A 16021-nucleotide genomic window follows, 5' to 3' on the forward strand; every position below is an offset into this window, starting at 1 on the left:
ATACCGTGAGCATATATATAACCGTTGTATGCTCTGAAATTAATTAATCCAAAATAGTTTGCTCTGTATAAAATGTTTATAAGATTCCAGCCACATTTACTATCGTTACGACACTCGTCAAAACCTTTAGAAAAGTCAAAACCTTGAGTTTTCTGCACCGACGCGCCGCTCTCGAAATTTCTACTTGTCCTTTGTCTTTATTTTGGGACTCATAAAGAAAAATAACGTAACGTATGATAAATTTTAAGAATATCTAGACCGAAACGTGTCTTGTTTTCTTCCTAGTCCGGGAAAATAAAATAGAAAACTATAAGACAACGTTGTGAATACTTTTTCATATTCTATATAGAGCCATTTAAAGAAAGATAGAACAAAAGTGAGAAGCAACAAAGAAATCAAAAATCTTAGCTCATAAGTCATAAGCAATACATTTCTTCATTGGCTCGAGGATTTTGATTCCATCTCGACTCGGATATAAAAATTCGATAAGAGTGTGGGTGGAGGTTTAGAAATTAGAACTTATATCAGTCACGGTGACGGTGGCAACAAACTAAGTCGTAATTATGAATATAATCACAGAGACTAAACGAGCAAAAACAATTTTATATTAACGAAAGGGCCAATAATTGCGCTAAGTCTTAAACAGCTAAAGTAAAATCCGTGTGGGCACCAATCCAAAGTGGCAAAATCAATCAACCAGCTGTCTCTCTACTTCTAACTTCCGACCAAAGACACTTTTTGTTTACGTTTTCATTTTCATCTCTTTCTCGTTGTCTTATTTGGATTGCATTATGTTATTACTTTGAACTCGAGTTTAACTATTTTCATTATTAATCCTTCAAAGTCATAATCATTACATCCGTAGTGAATTAGTGATCCCCTCCACATAATGAGTAATCCAATGTACCCAAAAATCTTATCTCAATTGTAACGTGCCTTTTTTTTTTTGGTTATTTCCTAAACTACTTATATTTCCCGACAAATTCAGTAGTTTTTTCTTTATAAAGGCCGACAATTTAGTAGCTGGAAATTTCTATACCGTGATACAGTACTACTCTCTAATAAAGATATCATAAATATTAGACAATGATAAACGTGTGAGCGATATTGGTAAATCAATTTCAAAGCCTATTATTATGATGACAAATTGAGTCTAACGTTAAAATTACTATAGATTAGTTTTTTTATCCGATCATATATATGTAACTGCACTACGTTAAACAAAACACATGCTCCAAACGAATAAATTTATGGCATAAAAAACAGAAAAAAAAATGCCAAGAACATTTAAATTTATCTAATTGGAAAAGGAAAAAAAGAGCTACCATGTCAAAATAAATAAAGCTATTGAGCCCTACATTATTATTAGATACAAGATATTGTGTTCTGTTCCTCAACGGCTACATCTGTATGTGGTCCTTTTCTTGATCCAACGGTCCAGATCTCTTCACATCGTCTATATATATAAAAACTCACTTCTCTTACATCAAACAACACGCTTGAGTTAAATTCATCATCAGTACATTACATCTTCACTTCAAACTCTCTCTAAGATCGTTTCTTACGAGACTTTTTTTTTTTTTCGGATCCAAATTTAACAAAAATAAAATAAATATGGATCGCAGTTTCGTCCTAACAGTTACATTGATCTGCATTGCCTTCGTCGGCGTCGGTGGCCAATCTCCGATCTCATCTCCGACCAAATCTCCCACCACTCCTTCTGCTCCTACTACTTCCCCTACTAAATCCCCCGCCGTTACTTCTCCCACGGCTGCTCCGGCTAAAACTCCGTCTTCTTTACCAGTCGAAGCACCGAAATCTCCTGCTCCCGTAAGCTCATCTCCGCCACCGACACCTGTTCCCGAGAGCTCTCCTCCGGCTCCTGCACCAAAAGCTTCTTCTCCGGTGAGCTCTCCACCCGTTCCAGCACCAGTAGCTGATTCTCCTCCAGCCCCGGTAGCCGCTCCAGTGGCTGATTCTCCTCCGGCTCCGGTAGCTGCTCCAGTAGCTGCTGATGTACCGGCTCCTGCTCCAAGCAAGCACAAGAAGACTGCCAAGAAGTCTAAAAAGCACCAAAACGCACCTGCTCCGGCTCCAGAACTTCTCGGTCCTCCTGCACCACCGGCGGGAGCTCCCGGACCTAACTCCGACGCATTTTCTCCCGGTCCTTCCACGTCTGCCGATGATCAGGTACATTGCCGTAAATTAACATTGTTGATTTATCTACCGCTATAAGTTGTTTGGTCTTTGTTACCAGAAACTAAGATTATGGGCTAAATGTTATAAACTTATCAGTATTAGGATATCTAAATCAACAATTATAGAGATATTTATCGAATTCAGTTTTCATTAGGAAACAAATATTTTGAAAACTTTATAATATTCGAACAATATTAAAGTGGACAATTGAATTAATAATGCAGAGCGGAGCAGAGAGCACAAGGGCATTGAGGAATGTAGCGGTGGGAGCGGTTGCAACCGCGTGGGCCGTTCTCGTCATGGCATTCTAAAATTATTTATCTTTTCACCCCTAAATTTTTTTAGTTTTTATCCTTTTGGACCCTACCATTGTCTGTTTCTTTTACGAATTTGTGGTATTGAGAGTATTATTTAATTGATTATACAGTTTGTATTACTTTTATTTTAATTTATTATGGAAATAATAAGAAATTTATATCTGTCAGTGATGAATAGTAATACTATTACTACAACACCATTGCTTGTTCTTTTCTTTTAGCAGACCAGTCTTTAGTGATGGGTCCAAGTTCTTTATTGAAAATGACACACTCAATTTAATATGCACATCTACTCTAAATAATGTTTTTCTTAGTGAATATAAATATACCACTACTGCTAAATGTTAGTGTTATGGACGTGTATGTAATAAACAATGTACTATGTTATGTCGCTACTAATACTGTATAGTGTATATGGTATGTTACACTTGAGTATGTTAATGTGTTAGTGTCAGCTACTACAAATATAATTTATGCGAAAATGAAAGTGTCAGCTACTTAGTTGGATCTTAGTTTTTTTTTTTAAGGTGAAGTTGGTAATATTAATTGGATCCATACCTGTTACGTAATTTAACTCAAGTGGCCAAGTTGTTATATAAATGAACTGTCTAAAATTTATTACTGGACATGTTATGGATCCAATTATATAATACAATGTTTTCCTATTGTACCTTTCAAATAGCTAGATTCATATTTTTGTCTTCTTTCTTAGAGAACTAGCTAGATTTGAAAAAATAACAATTCCATAGAAAGTGGTAAGCAAAAGAGCAGGGAGAAGAGAAGGAATATAGAGAGTTACCGTTTAGCCATACAATTTACAAGAATCATCATCTAATATTAGAAATTTTGATTACACACTAGAATGTTTTTAATCATCTTTAAAATAAAAAATAAGATTATCTTCTAAGCCCCTTTAATCAAGTTTATTTCAAAAAAAAAAAAATCATAGAATGTTACTATACTACCAAAAAGAAAAAAACAGAGAAGAGACTATTTACCAATAGCAAGAGTGACACCTAAAAGGACACTCAGGACACTCATCGAAAGAGAGTAGTAGGGTAAGGAGGACAAGTCATTCTCCGTGCTTTAATGAAAAGAGAACCTTACTCCATTGTCAAGAAATGACTCTACAAAGAACAAAAGCTAGCCATGGGATACATTTCATTACACGGTTGGAAGCTTTTGTGGAATCTAAACAAAAGCTTAATTTTCAGATTACTAAGGTTTTCTAATAGTTCTGACAGCTAATCAATACAAAACTAAAAAGTGATCTAAATATATACTGGACTAAAATCCAAAAAGAGATGCATAAATCAAAGGCTAAGATTTTGTCAACTTAAGTTAAGCACACAAGTTATACTTAAACCAATGTCTTGTGTAAAATTTTCGATATTCTTGGCTTTGCAAAGATCCAAAACCCACCAAACCAAGCCTATGATTCTACATATCAATACAAATATATACATAGCATTTTCTTTCTTTTCCAAAGACTAACTTCTAGACAATATGGGTGGTTCAATGGGATTTCTCGGAAAAGGTTTTTGCAATTCTTTAACCTAAACAATTGACGACTTAATTTGTATTCTTTAACCTAACAATAATACCGCTTTCGTCGTATTCTTTTTCTAATTCGATTTCGATATGTTGACGTATAGGGGTACCACCGACGCAGATGATGAATATGGTAATGGGTTCACTCTACAAACAATTCACCCAAAAAGCTATCAACAACTTCGACGATTTCCACGTTGCTGTTTTAGACATCTTTAAGTAAGGATACTCATAAAATCTCAACTTTCTAGTCACATACTTTTTGTCCAAATAATGGGTCAGTTTTTAGAAAAAATCGTTACAAACTCCGGAATAAGTCTTAAGTGGCTCTTATAAGTCATAACATAACTAATTTTGATCTGCTGATGAGTACAGCAACTTCAACTCGGCTTTGCCAGGCAGACACTTCGATTTCCCGACCCCGGACCAAATAAAGGTGAGTCCCCTCTCCCTTTCAATCTATGAAAATCACACAAAGAACCTTAATATTGTTTTCTCTAAAATATTTAACACAGTTTTAAATGATGATGATATAAAACAAGGCTTGTTTCACGCGGTGGAAGGAAGCGAAAGACGAAGAAGAGAAGAAAAAAGTGTTCATAGAGTTCATGTCAAAGAGCGTGAAGCCGAGTAAACTCGATGACGTAACTCTGCTCACCGGAATAGTATCTCCACCGGCGGCTATGGCAGCTAAGAGAGCAGGAGAGAATGTTCCTCAGTTGAAATTAATCAAACTCATACCTGATGTTATATTCGTCCCTACGGTCACCATTTTAGCCATTGTCTCTGCCAAACTCTCAAGAAGAATGTATTTGAAATAAACGTTTTAAAGTTTGCATTCTTAATTCTCTTCTCTTTTTTTTTCTAGAACAAGATCTCATCACCGGAAAATAGCAATGGAGAACATATTAACGAAGATATTATCATTTATGATTTTAGGAAATAGTGCAAAAATACTAAATAGTATAGTGCATGATTGGTTTAAATGTTAAATTTGTAGATTTAGGCTTCGAAATGTAGAGTTTATTTGGTAAAAATTTAGGTTGTAAATTTTAATTTCTTTTTGTAAGAAAACGAACCTACTTTGTCTTGAACCGAAAACAAAACAGTAAAACGTTAACTTTTGGATTAAGCCCACCGACAATATTTAAAACATGGTTGGTAAGATAAAATTGTAGATGATGATGTCAGAAATATCTACACTATATTATATATATAATTTTCGAAGCAAAGTTCAAAAGTTGATTTTAGTTTAAGTCACAAATACATAAAACTTCATGCAGTTTGAATAAATTGTTTACATGAAGAATCAAAAGATAGCCACTCTATATATCTCTCTGTACTTTAAGAGGCTTAAGGATATAACTTAGAATGAACACACTTTACCTTTTTAACACAAGATCCGATTTGTTTCTTGAAATGTTCCAAACCTTATCTTAGGATCTTCTTCGTAATCCAGCAGAGCCTGACCTTCGTTTACCTCGCTTTCTCTTCCTGTTGGGAAGCTTAAACCTAGAAGCCACCGTCACATTAGACTTTGGCTTCTCTTTTGGAACTCGATTTCTCTTTGGGTTAGTCTCTTCCTTCGTCACCCCATCAAGATTGCGGGGAATTCTTTTCCTTACCTGTATTACGTTAAAAAGGCATATGAATGAGACTGAAAGGGTTTTGCAAAGTTCCACCGAGTTTGCGGAAACTTACAGGTCTTGAATTTGATGGACCTTCCTCAACTGAAGTTTGTTCCGGCTTCTGTAGCTTCTTATCAGGAACAGTCGCTTTCCCTTCTCTTCGTTTTGATGCTAAGATTTCAGAGAGCAATATATCTGTTGTTTCGTCGTCTTCAGGTGTGTCGTGATGAGATGAAACTGAAGCAGATTTCACTGGCTTTTCTTCAGATATGATCGATTTCTCATCTTCTGTTTTGATAACCAACAGGGGCTTTTGTTGTTCTGAGGTGGTGGTGATTACATCAGCAGATCCAAGTAGATTCACTGTGTTAGCCGGAGAGAACCTACTGGGGTTTTCACTCACAACCTTGTCTACTCGGTTCTTCAAGTTACGGGCTTCTGACTTTGCTGCTTCAATCTTCAAAAGTATCTGTTCCAAGTATGCATCCCCTTCTCGAAACTCGAGAGGTGGTGTCTCTTCAGAGAAAAGTGTCTCATCCTTGGCGCTCTTACTCCGTTTATCTGATGATTCATGACACACAGACACACAGACACACACACACAAAAAAGGATTTCGTAAGATTCAAAGTTTTCAGAACTATTAATATCATACCAAAGTTGAGATTCAGAACAACATACCTATGTTGCGGGAGTTGTCATTAAGAGCAATATCGGGCAAAGACTTCCGGCAATCTATAAAAGGATCATAAACAGAACCAAAAAAAAAGGAATTAGACAAGTAATGGCAGATGAGCATTAAACACAACCAGAAAAAGCAAGAACCCAAAACTTGTTCCATACCGTAATAAGAGAAGAGGTTATGGTTTGATGCATAGGCTGGAACATCTGAGGTCTCTTCAACTAGCTTTCTCTTTTTCCTCTTCCTGAGTCGGGTTTTCTGAGTATAACATGGAAGAGAAGGCAATGCCTTTACACCAATTTCCTCTGATTTGTGATTTTCTAACTCCAGTTTCTTGGCTTGGAAAGATTCTTCCAGTTCTTTGTCGTACTTTTGTGCTTGGTTCTGAAACTCTTTGATTTTAAGTTCAATCCATTTGCAACGCCACATTATAGGCTGTACAAACCTCCTCCAATGATCAGTCAACTTCCTCTTTCTGCCATAATAATTACCGCATTACCATTCACGATATAGACCAAATCTCATCCAGACTTCCTTAAAAAGAGATAAATCAGAGACGCAGCTAAGTTGTAGTAAAGTAACTCCTAGAAATTTCAGTCCTTTCAGAAACAAGTAACACAAAGATGGAACTGATCATGTTCAATTATTAGTAATAGCAACCAAACCAATGAAGGAGCTGCTTACCTAACCCAGAGTGGAAGAGAAGTATCATTACAAATGATAGAATCAGCTTCTTGATCATTCAAAGAAGTTTCATCACCTTCATGCTCAGAATCAGTACCACTAAACGAGCTCGAAGAATACCCATCATCAGTCCCATCATCATAGCATCCCGAGGCTTCAACCTCATCGTCATCATCATAGCATCCCAATACATCAACATCGTCTTCATCTGCCACCTCTTTTCTAATAGAAGCATCACCACTATCATCACTAGCAGCAACACCAACAGCAACAGCACAAGGATCCTCAGTGAGATGATCTTCATCAGAAGTATGAAAACTATGGTCCTCATAGTTACTAGTACAAGGCATATCTTTGGATAATGCCACTATCTCCTCCGCCTTATCCATATCTACCTTCGATTCCTTCACCTCCATACCCTTTTTATTTCTTCTTACATAAACCCTACAAAAAATTCCGAAACCATCACTTTTCTCCATAAAGATTAAAACTTGAAATTGAGCAAAAAATATCTCAACAATTTTTCATCAGATAAAACTCAAAAGGCGTTGAATTGACACAAAACCCTAATCGAAATTTCAAAACTTGAGATCAAAATCACAGATGCAAAACAACAAAAACCGAAAACCCTAAAAGCAAAACATTTACGAAAGAAACACCTAATCGACATAGATTTCCATGTCCCGCAAGGAGATGCCAGTAGAAAGAATGATTTTATAATCGGCGGTGAGAAACACGACGGAGAAAAAAAGACGGAGATCTCATAGCCACCATTATCGTTCTGTGGTCGAAGCTTTTTTTTTATTATTGAGTAAAAAAAATAAGAGAGAGAGAGAGAGAAAGAGAAAGACACACTTTACTGTCTATCCTATTCTTTATAATCTTATTACAAGAGGTGGTTGGGGGGTCCACACGAGATTTATTTCTGTTTATTTGACCCAAAATGTTTTTCCTTTTTTTTGTTTTTAAACTGAAAAAATTAATGCAAAAACATATTTTTGATTCATCTCATGGTTCGAAGATAGATTTTTTTATTACACATACCTTATATGTATCTTATGATATAATGTGTATGGAAACAAATTTTATCTATAATTTATTATAGGATATCATATTAATTAATTCTTTAATTTTAATATATATTTTCTAATTTAAATAAGGATCTTTTCTTTTATAAATTGATATTTACCATTCATACATTAATTTTAAAGTAATACATAATCCAAATAATATAATGATATAGTTAACACATGTACAATCAAATTATATAACATAAAAAAATCTCCAATTGTGTATTAAGTATTATTAACCAATCACCCCTAAACCATTTATGACATGTGGTGAAAAAAAATATGAGCTTAGAAATTTCATGTGTTGATGATTTTTTTTAATTAATCAATTGTAATAAAAATTCGTAAATGGCGATTTAATGGAAAATCTACAAGTAGATACAACTATATAAACGCAATTAAGGAATGTTGAGGTTTGAGACCTTAAGTGAAAAACAAACATTGTGAAAGGAAGACAAAAAAAATGGGTAGAGTAAAAATACAGATTATGAAAATAGAAGATAGACAACAAAGAAACATAGCATTTGCGAAAAGGAAAAATGGGCTTCTAAAGAAAGCTTATGAACTCTCACTTCTATGCGATGTCGCCGTTGGTCTCCTTTTTTTCTCTCCTTCGGGTAAACTCTTCATCTTTGATGCCAAGCTAAGGTATTCTAATTCCCAATACTTTATTGTTTCATCATATATTGCTATTAAATTGTTCTTTTGGTCAGTAATCTGATATCATTTTCATCGTTATTGTTAATGATTATAGCATCGAAGATATTATAGAAAAGTATATATCTCAGCCTACATATATAATCGCAAGGTGAATTCAATATTGTGTTAAATGCATCTTCTATTTTGGGATCAAATGTGTTAATCCATCCTTTTCTTTTTGGGGCAAACTTGTTTATCCATCTAAGAGCATAAACTAATAGACTTACTTTTTCTTTGATTTACACATATGCATGACTTCCTCATATTGTCACTGGTCGGTCCATCTGTTCGTATACACTAACAGGCTCTCAGATACTGATGTACGGTAAAAATCAAACGTGATGATTTTTAGATAGTTTACTTTTGTTTCTTTATGGTAAATCAATTCTTCTTTCTTTTTTTTTCATTGTTATGGGCAATCTAGGCTATAAAAAAGCTTATCGATCAGATGCGTAAGGACTCGATGCGTAGCGGACCGAACTTGAGGTTAATAAATTTCAACATTTCAAAGTTCAAATCGTATAAATTATGCCATTGTTAATTTGCTTCTTATAAATATATTGTAGTTTAGTTTAAGTTTAAAAAAAAAAAAAAAAAATTATGTGCAGAGAAATTCGTGACGATGGGGTTCGTTATCAAATTCAACAAAAGGCATGTGGATAGATAAATTTTCTTCTCCTGATTTGGAAATATTTATGTCTATAAAATTGTTAAATTACTCTCTGCATAGCCTTTTCTGTTGTTTATCTAACCATTCAGTTTTCCAAAAATTAGAAAATCGAAGATGAAATCGATAAATGCCATATCAAATTGGCTGAAGTGGAACGGGAACTGGGGTAAGTATCTAATTTTATAGATATTCTTATACTAGCAGAACAATATATATATATATATATATATATGGTATACATGAATAATGTGTTTTTATTTTAAAGACGTTATTTGAAAAGTCCGAATCAGTGGGAATCACTAGCTGAACTCAAAGATCGAGTGGAACTACTCGAGACGACGCTGACTAAAGTGCAATCTCGGAAGGTAAATTTATATAAATAATAGTTCCTTTTGGAAATTACAGTGAAAGAACAACAACGAGTATTTTGATAACATACAGTATGTGTATATGGTTTATAGGGTTTCACGATAAAACGAAATTCTCATGTTATATAACTTTACACATAACTAGTTAAAACGTAAATTTTATTCATTTACTAAAAACTAAATTGCTAGCATCTTAGCATTAGTATCTTACAGAAAATATAAGTTAGTTTAATAGCATGTTCGTGTTTTTTTTTTTTTTTTTTTTTAATAAAGGATATATAATAAAAGAGTATTATTTAATTATTTCTATTTATAATTGATTATTTGCTTATCACTAAATTCTATTTTCATTTCAGAAAGAATTGGAATCTAAACCTAAACACGCTGATACTGGCTTGGAGCTCTCGTCAGTGGAATAAATAAATTAAAATTGTTATGTACAATGGAATTTTATTGTGGATTTTAAGCTAAATAAAATAATTTTGATATCATTTGTATCCAAAATCTTGCATCTTTAGCCGACAAAAAAAAAAAAATCTTGCATCTTTAAAGTTAAGTTTCCAATTTTCCATGCTTTCACCTAACCAAAAATTCAAATCCAGTTTACAAAAACAGAAGAAAAAAATCTGTCACCAACCAAAACAACTATGCTATTAACACAATAACCCATCCGTACTCTAATTTATAAATTGTTTCATCTCTGCCATGCCATTTTATAACCGTCTTTAACCGGGTGTCCGAACCATTTTCTGGTTAACCTCTTCAACCTCAGGTCTTTGACTTCGCAGAACCTCTGGCCCCATCCTTCCGGTTCAATGGGCCTAAAGCCCAACCCAGGAGTTCTATCTCTCGACTTAGGATTAGAGACTCTGGTCCAATCCACCACGTAGGCCGACACACGCCGTTTAAACTTGGCCTTGAACTCCTGCCACGCCTGGTACTTGTAATGGTTCACCACTCCCTCCTCCGTGTCCGCCACGCGCCATTCGTACTCTCCCTTTAAACCGAAATGGTGGATCGCCGTGTACAGCGAATGCTCAACCGCGCTCAGCAGCACGATCGACTTGTGCCGTTGATCTTCCTCTCGCCGACACGTGTAACCTTGCGTCACACCTCCACGTGGATGCTTCGTCTGATTCGACGGCCCGAACTCGTGCGATTTAAACGACACTTGTCCGATTATGCTCTCATGATCGGACGGTAGAAGAGACCTAATCATCTGATCCGACGGCTGTGATTTATTATCCCAAGACGGAGAGAAGAGAAACTCGTCCACATCAAGGTATATCATCCATGTGGACGTGTCGCTTCCGTACACCGCCGCGTGGGAGAACCCAGCCTCTTGCGTCTTGGGCCAGATCCATAAAACTATGGTGACGTCATACTTTTCACTCTTGAGAACCTCAACGACGTCGTTTAACTCGTCGTCGCTACCGTTATCGTATATGATGAATCTTTGTATTCCGATCGCCGCGTGATACATCACCCACTCTCTCAGATACTTCGCTACATTGTACACCATCGTCGTCGCGCGCAGTAGCGATTTCTTACGTGGTTCTGTTAACGTGCGCTTAGGGCTAAAGTACGCAACAGAGGGTACGGTCTTTGTCTCTTCCTTATCGGTCGCCACCGCCTCGAGGTAGACTTTGACCGGCGTGTCGATCGGTTTGTTAGGAAACGAACATCGGAACACCTCTTGAACAGAGCTCGTCACGGGGGTTCTAATGGCGGTATCAGATTCCTCACCGAACACACAACGAAACGACTCCGGCGGTTTGTTGGACCCTAATCCACGATTCGGCCCTTTGACGAAGAGAACGACGTCATTTTCCGTTGATATGGCTTCGAAAATGACGAAGTTCCATAGAGGGAGATCAGGCCAACGTGTTTCCGGCGAGAGCTCGAACGTTTTCGAAGAGGCAAGGACCGGAGTAGGAATCGGATGGTGGTGGCGGTATATACCGGGAAGACCGCATCTGAATGTTGTACGGTTCGTGAAAGGGAGTGTCGCGACGAACCTCGCCGTGGCTTTCTCGCCGTTAGGGTAAAAACATGTGTAGTTCTCCCCTGGAAGCTGCGGTGGCATAACTTTCTCCTCCGGTGAAACGATCACAAGAATGTCCCATCCTGGCCAAAGAACAGCGTCAGCTCTGATCCTACGAGAACCGTTAGATTGATATGGGTTTGAATCTTGAGTGTTTGTCACGTAACTGACGATTCTTGATTTAGCAGGGAGTGCCGTGACAAAGAAGGTAGCTCGATAAATCGTGTTTGGGGAACAATGTAGAGAGAACAAACCAAAGAGAGAAAGAGGAACGAGGATGAAGAAGAGTGTGGTTGTGTGTGCTCTGTAACTCGTTTTGTGATGGAAGAATTGAGAAGCAGCAGCGTCGTCTGATCCGGCTCCGGCGATTGATTTTGGTGTTGATCGAGGAGAAGAACAAGTCTTCAAGGATAGCGTCATTGTCGATTACGTATCCAACAGACTTGTTTTGTAGCCAAATTAAAAAATCCATCAATAAAATTATTACTATTATTTTAAAAAAATATTTACTGTTTTTGAGTTCCAGAAACATAAATTCAATTACCAAAAAGATTGGATGAAGAAAGAAAAATTCTAAAGCCATGAAAATAGCAGGAAAATAATGATTTTAATGAACTCAATAACAGAAATTACAAAATCTGAAGATTTAAAGAGACGGATAAAAAGGCTTCTGTTTGTGGTTTCTATTGCTAAACATAGCTTTTACAATTTATCCGCACGTACACACGTTGTCTTTTGGTTACACAAACGCAGCATAATCTATGAATTTGCATATATAAGGATATACGAATGTACAATACAAGATACATGAGTCTAGCTGTTTATTCTTCACGCAATAATAGTACACAATACACATGATTGTTGATCTCTAATCGGACTTATGCGGTTTGGGTCTTTTATTTAACCGGATCTTCGTATATTTAGAGCCGGTTCAATTATAATTCCATCCTTTTTTCACAATTCCTGTGGTAGAAATAACTTGTAACATGCATGGTTTTAAGGGCCGAACTATGCTCACATACGTGCAAGTACATGTAGTTCAATCACTGGATTTGGACATGAACCGGAAAATCGTGCATCGGTTCCTCACCGTATACATGACTAAGACAAGAGACGCATTTATAAACCATATATTTAGGGTTTTTGCATGGCTAAATTGGAAAACAATCAGAATGATAAGAAATCTAGCATTATTGATTAGAACTCTGATTTGAAATATATACCAAAAAAAAAAATCTACCCTGGGTGGTCCTAGTCCTATAATGAGCTAAACATAAAAGAACTAGGAGCCATCGAAATCAATGGTGACATGATTTTACCAAAAAAAAAAAGTTGAAGATATGATTACTACGATTCGCGAATATTATCCTTAATTTTTAATCTCATAAACTCCTGTTTCCCATAAATTCGATTAATATATAGTTAACTTTAGTGAAATAAAAGCACGCCACTATCATAATATAATACAATATTGAACGACGAATCTTTCGTTTATGTAGAGGTTAAAAGATAAAGTTACATTGATGGAGATAGCCTCACATGCACGAATTAAACATGTATGGTTTTTTAAATACATAGACTCTTTACCTAATTTTGTCATAATATAATTAAGATTAAGGAATAATGTTTTGTCGCAAAAGCAGTCTATGCTTTTTTTTAAGGCATATATACGACAGAGGTGGTGGAGCTAATTTCTTGACCCACATCTTTTGTAATTTTTTTGTTTGTCGTGTCTTCCGCACATATTTGATCCCACATTATGAAAATGAAAGTCGAATTAACCTTTCGTATTTGTATTGACTATTAAACCCTTCGGCCTCTGTTATATAAGCTAAGATTCTATCTCACCACAATCAAGAAAAAACATAGAAGAAAGAGACGCAAAAGAAAGATGTTTCAGTTTTACTTTCTCCTGATGATTGTCATCTTCCCATTACTTTACCTAGCATACAATTTTAGTTCTAAAAGGCAACGTTACAACATTCCACCTGGTCCTCCGGGTCTCCCTGTTGTCGGACATCTCTATCTCATAACAAAACCACTCCTCCACCGTTTCTTTCATGGCTACACCAAAAAGTACGGTCCCATATTCACCCTACGCTTCGGCTATCGTCGTGTCGTCGTTATATCGTCTTACCCTCTAGTTAAGGAATGTTTCAGCGGCTCAAACGATATAATTTTGTCAAACCGGCCTCTTTCCATGACTAACAAATACATTGCTTACAATCACACCACCATCGGAACCTCCCCCTACAACGAACATTGGAGAAACCTCCGGCGCATCAGCTCCGTGGAGATCCTCTCCTCTCACCGCCTCGCAAGCTTCCTAGATATCAGGAGAGACGAGCTCCGTCGGATGCTCAAAAGACTCGCACGTGACCACACCACCAACGGTAAACTCGATTCTTTCAAGAAGGTTGAACTCGAACCACCCTTGTCGGATTTAGCACTCAACAATATCGTGAGGATGGTGACGGGGAAAAGATACTACGGCGATGATGTTCAGGACAAGGAAGAGGCGGAGATATTCAAGAATCTCATCATAGATATTTTCGAAAACAGCGCTGCTAATAACCCTAGCAATTATTTGCCCTTCTTGAGATTCTTGGGGAGCAAGTACGAGAAGCAGGTGAAACGTATCGGCAAATCAGTAGACAAGACTTTGCAGCGTCTCCTCGACGAGTGTCGGAAAGACAGGGAAGGAAATAGTATGATTAATCACTTGATGTCTTTGCAGGATCAAGACCCTGAGTATTACAACGACGTAACCATTAAAGGGTTAATGATGGTAATACGTAATTATATAAAATTTACTTATACTAGTTATTCATTATATTTCTCTAAGCTAAGTGATTATAATTGGTTACATAACCTTTATATTATACGTAACATAATTTAACTTAGTTAACTATACCATCCTTTTCATGAATCAACTGCATGCAGGCTATGATAATCCCTGGATCAGATACTACTTCAGTTACGATCGGATGGGTTATGGCAAACTTGTTGAACCATCGGAACGTGTTGAACAAACAAGGGCGGAGATAGATGAAAAGATCGGACAAGACCGTGTCATTGACGAAGAAGACATCTCCGACCTCCCTTACCTTCAAAATATTGTGTCTGAGACATTCCGGTTAAACCCGGTGTCTCCGGTCTTGCTCGGTAGGGAAGCTTCCAAGGACATTAAAGCCGGTGGATATGACATACCAGGTGGCACAACAGTCTTGGTCAACGCATGGGCCATACACAGAGACCCGGAGCTCTGGCACAATCCAGAAGAGTTTTATCCTGAAAGATTTAATGGGAACAAAATCAAAATTGATGGATCCGTTGACAGTGTTCAAACTCTGATGCCGTTTGGGAACGGTCGGAGATTGTGTCCTGGGGCTGGACTCGGGCTGAAGACTGTGATGTGGACAGTAGGAGCAATGGTCCAATGCTTCGATTGGGAGACTGTGAATGGTGAAAAGGTGGATATGGAGGAATCTCGTGGGATTGTGATGCGAAATCTTAAGCCAATACGAGCTATGATCCGACCTCGACCAATTATTTCTAAACTTGTTGTTGAGGCAACTTCTTAAATCAGAGTTTGACGGCAGTTCTATCATCTATGCGACGATAAACCAATTGCCAACAAATAATAATGTGAAGTTCTGACCAAGGTTGATGATTTCGCCAAAGCAAAGTAAAAAAAAAAAAAAAAAAAAAAAAAAAAAAACTTTCTTTTATACAGTAGTACTTACCAAATATGATATCAAACCAAATATCTTATGTTCCAATAAATAACGGGTTTTAGTTTATTTTGTAACATTCATGTATAATGTAAGATCCATGTGCTACAAATTCCTTTTTTCCTAACACGTGTAAGCTTACAATTTTGTCGATTGCATGTTAATTTGTTTTATCTGTTTTTGTCCTCAAGTAATAATATTATATGTTCCAATAAAAAATGCGTTTGTTTTTAATAATATTTTTACATATAAAAAAAAATTTATAGTTTTTTTTTTTGGTCGTCTAAGTTTTTCTATACTTTAAGATCCATGTGTTACAATTTTATTTTTTCGTAACACGTGTATAGAAACTTACAATTTTCTCGGTTGCATGTTTAT

At 36.5% G+C, this 16021-nt stretch overlaps 6 protein-coding genes across 7 annotated transcripts; 4 read left to right on the plus strand and 2 right to left on the minus strand.

Moving 5' to 3' along the window:
• Positions 1-1367: 1367 nt before the first annotated feature.
• On the plus strand, positions 1368-2683 carry LOC104721018 (lysine-rich arabinogalactan protein 18-like). The gene is made up of 2 exons (XM_010438926.2): positions 1368-2190; positions 2424-2683. The coding sequence occupies exons 1-2, from the start codon at positions 1615-1617 to the stop codon at positions 2508-2510; spliced, it is 663 nt and encodes a 220-aa protein (XP_010437228.1). The 5' UTR covers positions 1368-1614; the 3' UTR covers positions 2511-2683.
• A 1220-nt stretch (positions 2684-3903) lies between these two features.
• LOC104721019 (uncharacterized) lies at positions 3904-4912 on the plus strand. Its single transcript, XM_010438927.3, has 4 exons — positions 3904-4053; positions 4172-4286; positions 4443-4503; positions 4610-4912. The coding sequence occupies exons 1-4, from the start codon at positions 4023-4025 to the stop codon at positions 4886-4888; spliced, it is 486 nt and encodes a 161-aa protein (XP_010437229.1). The 5' UTR covers positions 3904-4022; the 3' UTR covers positions 4889-4912.
• A 342-nt stretch (positions 4913-5254) lies between these two features.
• LOC104721020 (uncharacterized) lies at positions 5255-8075 on the minus strand. The gene is made up of 6 exons (XM_087474939.1): positions 7718-8075; positions 7059-7502; positions 6536-6849; positions 6374-6427; positions 5769-6256; positions 5255-5692 (listed from the first exon to the last, which is right to left on the minus strand). The coding sequence occupies exons 1-6, from the start codon at positions 7726-7728 to the stop codon at positions 5504-5506; spliced, it is 1500 nt and encodes a 499-aa protein (XP_087331065.1). The 5' UTR covers positions 7729-8075; the 3' UTR covers positions 5255-5503.
• Positions 8076-8423: 348 nt separating this feature from the next.
• LOC147933527 (agamous-like MADS-box protein AGL66) lies at positions 8424-10369 on the plus strand. Of its 2 annotated transcripts, XM_087471802.1 has the most exons (8): positions 8431-8776; positions 8883-8936; positions 9132-9147; positions 9252-9313; positions 9436-9478; positions 9602-9663; positions 9763-9862; positions 10222-10369. In XM_087471802.1, the coding sequence occupies exons 1-8, from the start codon at positions 8592-8594 to the stop codon at positions 10282-10284; spliced, it is 585 nt and encodes a 194-aa protein (XP_087327928.1). In that variant the 5' UTR covers positions 8431-8591; the 3' UTR covers positions 10285-10369. The 2 variants fall into 2 exon arrangements, with proteins under 2 accessions (XP_087327929.1, XP_087327928.1); XM_087471803.1 differs by lacking the exon at positions 9132-9147 and having other exon boundaries at positions 8424-8776; positions 8883-8952.
• A 41-nt stretch (positions 10370-10410) lies between these two features.
• LOC104721021 (glycosyltransferase family 92 protein At1g27200-like) lies at positions 10411-12527 on the minus strand. Its single transcript, XM_010438929.3, has one exon. It carries the CDS (start codon positions 12327-12329, stop codon positions 10560-10562), a length of 1770 nt encoding a protein of 589 aa, XP_010437231.2. The 5' UTR covers positions 12330-12527; the 3' UTR covers positions 10411-10559.
• Positions 12528-13800: 1273 nt separating this feature from the next.
• Positions 13801-15770, plus strand: LOC104721023 (cytochrome P450 81F1). The gene is given in 3 exon segments (XM_010438930.3): positions 13801-14697; positions 14853-14922; positions 14925-15770. Coding segments are annotated over 3 exon segments (1536 nt in total). The 3' UTR covers positions 15494-15770.
• The last annotated feature ends 251 nt before the right edge of the window (positions 15771-16021 follow it).

The sequence above is a fragment of the Camelina sativa genome, chromosome 11, assembly GCF_030686135.1.
Source record: "Camelina sativa cultivar CO46 ecotype springtype chromosome 11, ASM3068613v1".
Taxonomy (NCBI): Eukaryota; Viridiplantae; Streptophyta; class Magnoliopsida; order Brassicales; family Brassicaceae; genus Camelina; species Camelina sativa.